A 13036-nucleotide genomic window follows, 5' to 3' on the forward strand; every position below is an offset into this window, starting at 1 on the left:
GAGGTTTTACCACCGCTTTTCAAAAATGATAAAGCTTTTAAGTGCGTATGTGTGCACCCCTTCTTATAACTGTGTTTTTTTTTTTTAATTTGTGAAATTGCAGGGGTTGTATAATCCTGGTCTATTTTTTTTTTTAATACCACAAAAACCTGCTTCTCCAACAGGGGTGTGTAGACTTTTTATATCCACTATATATTCGTCAGGAATAAGAATTAGAAGCAGGGATGGATGGTGAGCCCGTTAATAAGCAGACCGCTCAAAAGGCTCAAGAGTCCAGTGAACCGAGCCAGATTAAACTTTGATTACCAACGCGGAAATGAAGGTTTTTCTTTTCACCTTGTCCATCTTCTTCACAATCTTCCTCCAGACCGGCATGACGGGCCACTTCGGATATTGCCTGGAGGGCCGCGCTCACCGCTTGTTCAACTCATTGCCGCCGGGCATAAATATCAGCAAGTGACTGCTGATTTATGGTCGACCTTTCCTGCCTAACAAGCCTGTGGACAAATAGAGGAATTCTGTCTTGATTTACACCCGAGACCCTTGGGGAGAAAATGTGTGTGTGTGTGAGAGAGAAATTTTGTTAGGGTCAGAAAAGATCTAAAGGGAGTTAAAAAAAAAAAACAAAAAAAAAACTCATTGGTGTGTGGGATACAGTTCATAAAGTTTTACTATGGCAACACTTTGAAGTGATTATTTGGATTGAAAATAACTTCAGCGTACTTGTTGCTTGAGCATAATAAAAAAAGAACATAGTGTAGCTTTAATTTTGTTTAACGAGAAAACAATGACAAATTAAAATGAATCAATTGGAGGAAATTAGGATACATTATCGATGGTCAAAAAAGTCTGTCTCACCACACAATTAGATTCCCCTTTTGCTTTGAATGATTGACAGTTTTATCCCCCCACCCCCCCAGGTCCTTTTTTGCTGCCGCCATGCTAGAATTGGCCGAGACATCCCATAATCATCCGACAGGCCCATTAAAGGCAGACTCTGTGCAATTACAGCTGCCATTCTGCCGGGGTCTTTTCATTTGGCACCGTAAAATTGTCCATCTCGTACGCCAGTAATAGGCTGCATTTATTTGAGGTCAGGCTTTCAAAAAAACAAAAAAAAAAACTAACAAATAAATAAAAGCAGACAAAAGGCCGCCAGCTCGGATGACCAAAAAAAAAAAAAACGGGGGGGTGTGGGGGGATAAATGTAAAAATGCTAAACCTACAAAAAAATACATGCATATATAGATAAATAAATGATCTAAATATGAAATATTTATGCATTATTTTATTATTCATTATCTATATTTATATATAAAATTTTATATAAAAATAAATAATGTAAATAATCAATGTGCATGTTTAAAAAATACAATAAAAAATGTTAAAACATTTTGTAATATTGTGTTTGTAATTTTTTAACTTATGAAATATTTTTCTAATGAAGATGTGGCAAAATAAATGAAAATAAAATGTGCACAAAAAAATTATAATACATTTTGTATGCAATTCCTTAAAAATTATGAAAATTAAAAAATGTCAACTGTGAAAAGTAATACTTATAAAATACATGACATGATTAATAAAATTGTGCTTTGAAAAATATTTTAAAAAGTTCACATGACATTGAAATATAAAAACTAACAAATACATATTTTTATCTACCTTAAAACACGGTTTTGCATTAGGTCCTAACAAAAATACTTGCTAAGGTCCTGAAAATATTCAGACCCCCAAAATGTCCTCCTCGCGAATAAAAACAATCCAGTGAAATTGTGGTTAACTAAAAGTAACTTTTATTATACCATGCACTTTGTACAAAAAATATTACAAACAAACAAAAAAAAAGTAATAAATTAACCCGTTCAGATCTGTATCATGATTTAGTGGTGAAATTAAACAAACAAAAAAAAAATGGGATTTTAGGTATACAATACTAAATATGACACCACCTGGTTTTCTCATTCTGTACTGTACACATTTTATAAACCTGTCCTTTCATACAAAACGTTAAAAAAAACACATTGAACAAAAGGTTACAAATATAAACAGCCAAAATAGTATCTAGATTTAAACCAGTGCCACTAAAAGAAATGTGTCAAACAATAAATACAAAAAAAAAGTCCCGTCTGCCCCTCCCCCAAAAACTTTAAAAAAAAAATCTTTAAATGGTATGGACACAAATGGTACGAATGTAGTGGGATGGTAATTATTTAAATATTGTAACAGATCTTTCAAATGTTAACATTCACGTGGAACCCGGAAATGTTCCACGCCGTTTCGTTCAAGACGCTCGTGTTGGGGAAAAAAAAAAGATCAGTGTGTGGCATTCAAGCACCGGCTTCCTTCAGTACATTACAGTACGGTTGGACCAAAATGGCCGCCAAAACAAATAGTTATCAAGCTCCTTTCACACCGCATGGAAAATATGACAATTATTCCACTTTTTGTTTTCCGCGCCACGCTGTCGTGTATAAATGGAATAAAGGTCCGGATTTGACCCAATGTCAACGGGACACGTGGAATTTAACAACGGACGCCAACTTCTCCCGCCAATCGTGTGATGACTGATGATGTCATACAAAATTTTGAACAGTTCTTATAGTAACAGCAATGCTAGTTTACATTAGCCTATCAATGGCGTTTCACATTTATGTTAGCATTAGGCTAATTGACATTGTTTTGAAATGGTAAAGAGTTTTGTGAAATATACTCAGTGATAAATATACGATAATGATCTTTTTGTCTTATCTCAGTTTTACAGTAAGCTTGGAAGCGGCCATTTTGAGTCATTAGTTACGGCGATTCTGTTAAGACTGATGCGGGTATCGCCGCCGTACGAATGAGGCGTCATCTTTTTTTTTCAGAGGAACGGAGATTGAAAATGATCTTTAACCTAATGAATAAATCAATTTTGGAGAGATTTTTAGAAAACTTGGATAAAGATAAGATAAAGCCAGCACTCGTTCCTCGTCTAAGGCAACACAATTTCTGATTGTCTTTGGTCATCAATTTTGCTTCCTCTCCAAACTATATTCAGTTTCGTATTTACATAAAAGAGAGAGTGTGTGTGTGTGTGTGTGTGTGTGTGTCACCGGGCTTAAAAGTTCTGCTGCCTTCGCTTCTTGGCGTCCATGGCGTCGAGGATGGGCTGGCGCTTGGCCGTGTAGCGCTGACGAAGTTCCTCGATCTCGCGCTCCATCATGGGGTCTAGGGCACTCAGGCGCATTTGAAGTTCTTCAAAGTCCAGATTCTTTAGCTGAATAAACAACAAGAGCAGCGAGAAGGAACTCTTTATCAGAATATTAAAATTAGCAGCTCCAGCTGGGCACGGGAGACATCTCGAGGACTGATGTATTAAACAATTCTTGTTCAAGCGAGAGCTGGTGTCTTGTGTGTCGTTATTATAGGCCAACAATTTTGCCTTTTTGTATCTTGAATTTTCTTTTGTAACTAGAGACAATATTTTTCCTGAGGCGTACTGTAAAAAAAAAAACAAAAAAAAAAACACCTGGGATAGAATGCCCGGACTATGAAAAGATGTATGAATACGTCTTTGGGACTGTACGACTTATTACGCCAAGTAATTTTTTTTGATGACTCACAAAATCGAAGTCTCCATCCTGGGGCACCTTCCAGTTGTCGGGGAAGATGTTCTTGGACTGGATGTGGTAGCCGGGCTGCTCCTGAGGCTGGTTGTGGTTGTAGTTCTCCTGCTGGTGCTGCTGATGTTGATGCTGCTGCTTTTGCTGCTGGGCCGCCTTGTTGGAGTCCTGCTTGTCAAAGTAGTCCATGAAGGACGGACGCAGGGGCTGCTGCGGGGTGGCGTGCCCTATGAGGAACGAGGAGATCGGCCGAGGTCAGGCTACCTGTGAGACTGCTGCCTAAATGGGCTGCAGTACACAGACGACCCTGAGAGTACTCAGAACTTGCTGTTTTTTTTTTTTTCTTTGAACTTAAAACACACATAAAAGTTTTACATTTATGTTAATGCGGTTAACTTTATACTACCCAATCATTCAATAGATATTTTTCATAATTGGTTCTCGTTTCGGGGCCTAAACTGTCCAAATGCTCAGGATTTCTGCTTCAACAGAAAATATTCCCAGATGTCTTTAGCTCTCAATGAAAGCAACCCAATTACAATGTCGAATCAGAATAAGACATTTGTAAACATCTACTTTTACTTTGATTACCAATGAGCAACAACTTAGCTGATTTGGTGACATATTAACACTTTGAGCGCAGTTGACGAGAATGGACTGCTACTTTAAATCTTTTTTTTTCTTCTTAAAGGGAATGAGCGAGATAAGGTTTGGGCAGCTCTGATTTGATCATTAAAAAGGGGGGAAAAAAACTAACAGGCTAAAATAATGTTCAAAATTGACAGGCAGATTCTCTTTCTCAAAAATGGCTGGCATCAAAACTTAAGAGTGGATTTTAAAATAATATAGCTAGCTGTCAATGGCAGTGAATAAACTAATTTATTTGTTCGGTAAAAACGGATCTTAGACGTCTTTAACCGTCAATTATAGTAAGTGAGGTAAGGACCAAACTATCAACCAAATCTTAAAGAAATATTGAGTGCATTTTCAGCATTGTCTGTCAAAAAAAACGTATTTTGATATGTACCGGAGGACTTGATTAAGTTTTCATTGAAATTTTGTGGCGTGCAAGCTCACTCCTCATGGATCCCTGCTCCTCTTCCTCCTCCTCATCATCGCTGTTGATGACCATGGTGCCCAGGTCGGACTCCAGCATGGTGTTGCCGTGCTCGATCATGGTCTGCGCCCCGTCGCTCATTGTTCCGCTGGCCCGCATGGTGCCCGCGCCCTCCGAACCCGACTTCACCATGGTGTGGGAGTCCACCTCCGTCTCCTCCTCCTGGTGGGACGCGAGACAGCCAGTCAGCCGTTTTGTGTTTTCAAGCAGTGGGCAAAAGTCCGCGCGTTGCACTGACGGAGTTGTCGTCGTCCTCTTCTAGCTCCCTTTGTTGCTCCTGCTGCCTCTTGGCCTTCATCTCCATGGCCTCGGTGATCAGGTCCCTCAAGATGGACACCGGCTTGGCCTGGCTGATGAACGGATGCTGGGGATGTGCGGTTTGCACATTAGTAAAATCAGCAATAATTGTGTTACAAAAATAGCAAAACCTCTGGCCCTGATGGGTTCCCTATTGAGCGCTTGAAAATTTTTGAAGTCATGTTCCAATAAATTTGCTCTGAAGGGTATTTAGTCAGAGGAGTGTCTTCAAACAGTGACAGGTTTTTCTTTTAATTTCAAGATGGAATTATTTCTAACTAACCTGAAGTAGTTGTGTGGCAGTGGCTCTCTGCTCCGGATTCTTCACTAGACATTTCTTGACGAAATCCGTAAAGTCGTCCGACCACAGCTCTGGTTTCCGAAAAGTCGGTGGAGGGTTCGTGGGAATCATGAAGATAGCCTAAAGCCACACGACGAGAAAAGTTCAAAACAAGGATTAACGTCTGCTAGGCAATCCATACTCACTCTCATGGGGTGAATGTCAGCATAGGGGGGCTTGCCCTCTGCCATCTCGATGGACGTGATGCCCAGTGACCAGATGTCGGCCACGCAGTTGTAGCCAATCTCTTGGATCACCTCCGGGGCCATCCAGAAAGGTGTTCCTATCACAGTGTTCCTCTTTGCCATGGTGTCCTTTTTGACAGAAAATCAGGACTTCACTCACACATGACTGAACAGGACATACTCACAGAGGACATATTACAAACAAATGCAGCACACTGGTATAGGGTGTCACAGTATCGGTGCAATTTTACATAATCACCGATGTTCCTTTTTTTTATCATTTTAAAGCTATTACCGTTAGCTGTCCTGCTACTCCAAAGTCTGCCAGCTTTGCGTGTCCCTCCGTGTTGAGCAGGATGTTGCCGGCCTTGATATCTCTGTGAATCTTCCTCATGAAGTGAAGGTATTCCAGACCTTTGAGTGTTGACTTTAAGATAGTGGCGATTTCATCCTCTGTCAGCTGGAAAAAACAAACAAACAAAAAAAAACAGCAGATTAAATTAGTTCTGTAAAGATGAATTGGAATACTCAAATAGTGCCAGAACAAAAAAAGGTTTAGGCAAAATGTGCAGTGCAAACAACGAGCATAAATTTGATGGCCCTCAGGGCTAGACTCACCGTTTTGTTGCGCAGCCTGATGATATCAGAAACGGACCCCGCCCCGCAGTACTCCATGACGATCCACAGGTCTGTGTTCTTGAAGTAGCTGCCGTAGTATTTCACCACGTAGGGACTTTGAGGAAAAACATCAGATCAGCTACTTTGCTCATGGTCAGACAGCAAGTTTGACTCAAATTTTGTTTTGATTCGTCTGTTCAACCTGTCACACTGCTGCATGATTGATATTTCCTTAATAATCTCTTGCAGATCAGACTCCACGGGAACCTGCTTGATGGCCACAACCTGTCCCGACTCCTTGTGGATGGCTTTGAATACACTGCCATAAGAACTAAACATACACACAAAAAACACAGTACACAATTTAAACAATTCACATTATGAATTGTTTTCACATTTCGATCACCTCTCAACTGAATGGGCAGGAAAATTGATCGTTATTATTCTCAAAGGGTAAATCTGGTTAAAAATGTTGTGTGGGCAGGCGATAAACTAATTGTAGGCAAACATTAAAAAGGTAGTTTGTGCAGTAGGTGCGGTCAAACCTGAGAGGGGAAGTCAAAAAAATTACTCACCCTTCACCAAGTTTTTCCAGAACATCAAACACTTCCTCTGGCTGCTTGGTCAAGCTGTCTTCACTCAGCTTTTTCAGCTTACTGTTTTGGGGCAGAAAATAAAACGTAGCAATACATAAATTTACAGTGAATGATGAGTCACTTACAGTATATCAAAGCTTTCAGTTCCACTTTATATGGAGGCAGAGAATGGAACACAAAAACAAGATCAAATCAAATGCTGATTAAAAACGCCTGATATTTTCCGAATTGATTCTTATACATCACTGAAAAAGTGTAGCCTGTCAAGGCTAACTATAATTAGCTTCACCGGCTAGCTAAGCAGCGGCTACCTCCTCGGCTAGCAAGTGAGAAAAACATTTAAATTCCAAAAAAAGAGCCGCAAGGCGTTCCCAAACCTTTTGGGGGCAGACTGTTCCATGGTTTCGAATATCAAGTGATACAAAAATGTAATGGAATGACGTTAAATTGCGGTGACTTTAATCTTCAGTAATCACCGAATAGACATTGTCGTCGTTGTTGTCAAAAAAAAAAACCTAATAGCCGCTGGCGAGTGAGGGCCACTCGCTAACCATGTCTTCTGACCAATCACGAGGCATGTTGCTTCGAGGTGAGCACAGCAGTGCGCATGCGGATCGCAGACACAACTTTAAATAGAGCGATTTAAAGCGAGACAGCTTGCGTTATTGCGTTTGCCATTTTGAACGTGTCATCGCCGCCACGTAAAGTAATGCATGTCAAGGGATTGAACTTCATAAAGTGACGGTCAACGAAATACAAAACGCTAATAACTGTCATTTACTGCTGAAACGCGCATGGATGTATTTAAGAAACATATAGGAACAAAAAAAAATCACGTACATTCTTAACTTTTAATCGGATGAGTCCAACATCAGCGTGGCTAGTCTGTTACATAGTTAGCGGAAAACACCCTCGCAACTAGAAAAAATATACGCTTACTTACTAACACCCGTCGCATTTGCCATTCATTATATTTTAATTTTACGTAGTTTTCTTATTTTAACGCATTTTGATTGCCACTGTATTTGTCATTCACACGCCGCTCGTTAGAGGGCAGCAGCGTCAAAGTTCGAGGTATCCTATATCGAAAAAGAAACTGGATCCCCGCTAATCGCCAATAAACAAGACGAAAACAATCGCCGTGTGTGTAACTGATGCCAACGATCGTTTATTTATTCGGCGAATTACACATCTTTAATCAAGCTAAAAAGTATCTACTAAGAATGAACCTGACGATTTAGGTCACATGGACCAAAATAGCTAGTTCATTTAGCGGCGGCCAGCGGCCTAGGCTAACTACAGTTAGCATACGTCTGTATTTGTTTGCCGTGATCAATCGCGTTATTTCACATACATGAGGATCTGGATTGGGAAGATTTGAGGGGAAAGTGGTGCTATCCATGCGGGATAGCGGCACTTAATACCGTCCGCCAACATGTCTTTAGTCGCGTATGGCAGCAGTGATGACAGCGATGGTGAAGGAACGTCGGGGAAACAAGGCTCCGGAGGTCTCTCCTCCCGCTTGCCATCTGCGACGAACAGGACTTCGGGTTTATTGTCAGGTTTGCCGAAGCCCAAGAAGCGAACGGAGCCGGTGAAGATCACCGTCCCGCAAATCGAGAAGCACGACGTGAGTGTTGTGATACGTGCAGATGCACGATCGGCAAGAAATATTAGATCGTGATTGTGTTTTTGTCGTTAGTCAGACTCTGATGACGACGAACCAGTAAAGAAAAAACTCCAGTCCCAGGTAGGAACACTGCGTTGTATCTTGGATGTTCAAACTGACAAGCTGTCTCAGTCAAAGCTTCCCAATACAAGGGAAAATGAGTTCATAACAGAAGGATGGCTGTCGACAGATCACACAAAATTGCAGTTGAATATCAAACAATTTAATTTCTACATTTCTCCGTTTAGGGCGCAGGTAGCGGCCTGTCTTCTGTCCTGCCCCAACCCAAAAACCTGACTGTGAAGGTGACCGACAGACCTTTAATTCCTCACACGCTCACTAAGCGTCCGGATCCCAAAGGAGTCGGCCCGAGCATCCCCGCGCCGGGCTTGCTGGGCCCCAGCGCGTCCCCTTCCGCCATTAAAGCGGCGGCCAAGTCAGCGGCGCGGCAGCTAGCCAGGCAAATTGTAGTCACGGACGAGCAGGAAGAGGACATCTTGCCCCAGAATTACTTCTCATTGGGTGAGATTCCTGAGGTTCCGCCTCCGGCCGCCATTCCGAGTTACGAACCTGAGCCTGTCGTCGCGGATGTGGAGCCGCTACCCGTGCCGCTTCCCCCGCCGCTTCCTCCACCGCCCGGTGATGAACTGGGTCAGTCAAACGCCCCCCTGGACTTTGGGGGAGGGCATGATGGGGCTGGAGCTTGGGGGGGCCAGTATTCTAACTATCAGCAGCCCATTGCGGGACCGGAGTCTTATCCTGAGGTATACATACGTCAGATTTCGATAGATGGAGACTGTAACAAGAATAACATCACTGACATCATCTTCAACAGGGATACGATAAAAACGAAGCATTTTACCAAGATCCGAGTCCCAGTCTGCCTGAAGACGAAGAACCTGGCAATTCGGCCATGTTTGATGACGAAGCGGTAAGAAATATTGGCCTAATAGTACTTGTGATGACAATAATTGAACAGGAGATAAAATTGAATGGAACGAGTGTGATGCTAACTGGGGGTTTTGAAATAGTTTTTCAAGTACCATGGTAAACAAAAATACCAAAGGCATTTTGTTTTTGCCTCATGTAGCTCACGTCAATCTAGGTGTCCATGCTATGCATGCCAGTAAAATCTACTTTACCTTCTAAAATAACAACATGAATGCCTAGGTACGATTTTATTTTGAAGAAGCTCATGACAGCGATTATCCAAAAATAATAATCGCTGCAAAGCTAAACATGATTTCTGTGCTACACTCAGTTCATGCGGCTTCAGGGCAAAAGGAACAGAGGAAAAGAGGAAGTGAAGTTTCTGGAAATTAAGGGTGACGACCAGCTGATTGGCCACCAGCAGTGGCTCACCAAAAGCATCTCGGAGGAGAAGCAGACCCGCGGATCCTTCAGCAAGGTTTGACGTTCAAACGCCTGAACCATCACAAAAATTCCTTTAGCAACAGCCAATTCTGACTGGATTGTGTTTTTTTTTCCCATCAGAAAAGGGGAGGAATGCCTACGGGACAACAGAGGCGCAAGCACCAGATTACATATCTTATCCATCAGGTGAGGCACCTGAAACGTCCACATGGCAATAAATGGTCAGACTGTAGAGGTCCATGATCATAAAATGGCCGCCGTGAAAGTTAGCCCACTATTTGTTTTCATCTTGCCTGAATGAGGCCGTTGCCGCTTGCCGCATTCAGATAATCAGATTCCTGCAATCGATGCGCCGAAAGACCTCCTAAAATCTATTTCCTCATCAGGCGAAAGAACGTGAGCTGGAGTTGAAGAACACCTGGGCAGAAAACAGAATGACCCGCCGGCAGACGCAAGCCAAATACGGTTTCTAATCACCTCGCTCTTTTGGGAGTCTGGCGTCAAGAAGACTGGAGCTTCCCTTAGATTCAAAATAAAAACTGTAATGCACATTTTCCTCAGCTGTTTTATCATGACTCCTTTTCAAAGATGACTAAGTTACCTTTCAGACACTTGTGGGTGGCTTTTAAGACTCCACTGCGTTGTAAATGTATTCCTTTGTATTCCTGCTCACGTAAACAATGTTTTAATGTTACTCTCCAAGTTTAATAAAGGGCCATCATGCTTCCCAGTAAAGTAGCAGAGCATTCACATTCAACTGGAGACACATTGATGTGGAATTTTATAATAAACATGTTGGTGCACAAATGTCAACGTTGTTGCTGGGCCTTAGAAAACAAGCAAGTTAAAAGACAGAGATTACGCTATTTTTACCCACATTGGTGATTTAATCCGTCCATGGTTTTGAATGAGGAAGTGAAATGTCTTGTTTACTGAAGCCGCGCCTCCCACCTTGTGGCTGCCACACCCCCCTTTATGATGTCATTCAATGCCGCCGGCCAAGAAACATCCATCCAGGCATCATCTTGACCGCTTATCCTCATGAGGGTTGCGAAAAATGCAAAATTGTCTATAGAGCACGCTCACTGACGCACGTTCCTCCTATCGAATCGGTCCCTGTGGGAACCCAGTATCCATAACAAAAGTTCCCCCCCGTGGGTGACTGACATTGAATGTATGGCTGTGTCCCTCCAAAGACAAAATTTTCACCACTGTCATACAGTAAAGCTATGTAACTAATAAATGACAATTTTCTGCTGGGCCCCCATGAATCATAAGATCATTTTTGATCGTACCCGTGTATCGATATGTGTGTCAAAAAACCCAAATCTTTAGCTGACAATGTTTTATTTTAAAAATAACAGGGTGACAAGGGCAAAAAAAAGTCCATACTTGAATTGTGATCAGACACCAGTAGCGGCAGGATCTTCAAGAAGCTGAGCGGTTCCGTACGACGTGGTGCGGCGGGGCGTCAGCCTGCGCCTGGCCGAGACGGTGGTGCAGCAGGTCAGCGACAGGAAGCAAGCGCAGCAGCACAGCGAGAGCGTGCTGGCGGCCCACACCAGCGTGGTGATCACAAAGGCAAATGTGTACATTATCTTGTGGCAGTAGAGAGCTTCTCCGGGTATGAAACTGGGCGGGTATGCGCCATACACCCAGGTGGAGCCTGCAATCACCATTTATATAAGATCTAAGTAGTTGTGTTTCTAAATGGATATTTAGCTATTTTCAGAATGTTCATATTTTGTCTGCAGTATATAAATTAAACAGACATGTTCAGTATTACACCGTCATAAAAAAATGCTGTTTTTAACGGGTAATCGGCCACTTGGTTGCCAGAAAGACAGAAACACATTTTCTGCATTTACAGCAACAAATTGTATTGACACTTGTTTTTACACAGTACATTTTGCAATAGTAAAATCAACAGTAATCAATACTTTTTTTTTTTTAATGTAGATGCATACTGTTGATTTTACGCACTAAATTTTTATATATTAACTTATTTTCTACATTTACTATCTAAATTGTATTGATGCTGTTGATTTTACACAGTACATTATGTAATTGTCATTTTTTTGTTAGAGTTTGTAAAAGTTATATGATTTTAAACCTCTGGAGCTGGAATTAAGTTTAAGTGCTTTTTTTGTTTTACATCTGAGTAAAAAATGTCTCATAAAATATTAACATGGAGGATTATTATTTCATTGTTGCACCTGCCTGGGATGATTAAGCACACCCAAAATATTGTGATGAATTTTGGCGCCTCCTAGGCTGTACGACCAGATGTCAGAAGACCTGAAGTTATCGTACCTGCAATGAACCAGCAGAAGGTGAAGAGGTGCAACAAGGTCATGCAGACGGAGACGAGCACGCTCATCACGCCGCCCTCCCAGATACAGCGGCAGTACGTAGCGGACAGAGCGAGCAGGCTGGACACGCCCAGAACCACGAGGTAGACGGGGATTCTGGACTGGGCCGGGCACAGGCTCAGATGAGTGACGCCTGTGATAACGTGAATAATTAGTGACGGCTACCAAGTATTTGAAGAGCGATTAACCTTACCCAAACCGATGGCGGCGATCATCACCATCCACCACATGATGTTGGCCACCACTGAAAGAAAAAAAACAAGATTAAAAACACACACAAGTAAAATCAACTCTAGCAGAAAGGTTCTGACCGATAGATGAAATCTGAACGTCACCGTGAGGCATGTGGTCCATCTGCAGTGACGGTGCTAAATAAAATGTTGAAAAAAAAATTTCCGTTGCTCTGGATCCGAACGACGGTGCGGCATGGGGTTAGTTTTGACACAACTCAGGATGTGAAGACAGTTGTGCAAAGTCACTGTGTCACAATGTGAAAAAAAGGAAATCATCTTGATAGCATCAAAATGAAGCAAAATAATTGAGACACTTTCGGAGATGTTAACAATCAGACGGTCAAATTTTTGGTTCAAATCAGTATTGTTGTTCGAGACAAAAAAAAAAGTTATATTTTTCTTTAATCAGCTGATCTAATGGTGTACCAGAATTTTTATCAGACTCAAAAACATCGGTTTTGGTCAGGTAATAGCGAAAACAAAAGCGTTTCTTACAGCATTTTTTAACCAGTTTGAACATATGTATGTGTGTGTATTATATATATATATATATATATATATATATATATATATATATATATATATATATATATATATATATATATATATATATATATATATATATATATA

At 41.5% G+C, this 13036-nt stretch overlaps 3 protein-coding genes across 4 annotated transcripts; 1 reads left to right on the plus strand and 2 right to left on the minus strand.

The window, feature by feature from the left end:
• Positions 1–1773: 1773 nt before the first annotated feature.
• On the minus strand, positions 1774–7291 carry stk3 (serine/threonine kinase 3 (STE20 homolog, yeast)). The gene is made up of 11 exons (XM_088404960.1): positions 7136–7291; positions 6738–6818; positions 6365–6493; positions 6163–6277; positions 5840–6004; positions 5506–5673; positions 5303–5440; positions 4961–5086; positions 4683–4884; positions 3606–3832; positions 1774–3259 (listed from the first exon to the last, which is right to left on the minus strand). Exons 1-11 carry the CDS (start codon positions 7156–7158, stop codon positions 3101–3103), a joined length of 1533 nt encoding a protein of 510 aa, XP_088261086.1. The 5' UTR covers positions 7159–7291; the 3' UTR covers positions 1774–3100.
• A 536-nt stretch (positions 7292–7827) lies between these two features.
• On the plus strand, positions 7828–10614 carry prcc (proline rich mitotic checkpoint control factor). Its single transcript, XM_088404961.1, has 7 exons — positions 7828–8388; positions 8461–8508; positions 8676–9191; positions 9263–9358; positions 9689–9835; positions 9922–9987; positions 10188–10614. The coding sequence occupies exons 1-7, from the start codon at positions 8194–8196 to the stop codon at positions 10272–10274; spliced, it is 1155 nt and encodes a 384-aa protein (XP_088261087.1). The 5' UTR covers positions 7828–8193; the 3' UTR covers positions 10275–10614.
• Positions 10615–11173: 559 nt separating this feature from the next.
• On the minus strand, positions 11174–12930 carry LOC148406313 (transmembrane protein 272-like). 2 transcript variants are annotated; one of them, XM_088405226.1, is made up of 4 exons: positions 12509–12930; positions 12367–12417; positions 12115–12306; positions 11174–11467 (listed from the first exon to the last, which is right to left on the minus strand). In XM_088405226.1, exons 1-4 carry the CDS (start codon positions 12525–12527, stop codon positions 11205–11207), a joined length of 525 nt encoding a protein of 174 aa, XP_088261352.1. In that variant the 5' UTR covers positions 12528–12930; the 3' UTR covers positions 11174–11204. The 2 variants fall into 2 exon arrangements, with proteins under 2 accessions (XP_088261352.1, XP_088261351.1); XM_088405225.1 differs by having other exon boundaries at positions 12485–12930.
• Between the last annotated feature and the right edge of the window lie 106 nt (positions 12931–13036).

This window comes from Hippichthys cyanospilos, chromosome 21 (assembly GCF_059441005.1).
Source record: "Hippichthys cyanospilos isolate Australia breed blue-spotted pipefish chromosome 21, RoL_Hcya_1.0, whole genome shotgun sequence".
Classification (NCBI taxonomy): domain Eukaryota; kingdom Metazoa; phylum Chordata; class Actinopteri; order Syngnathiformes; family Syngnathidae; genus Hippichthys; species Hippichthys cyanospilos.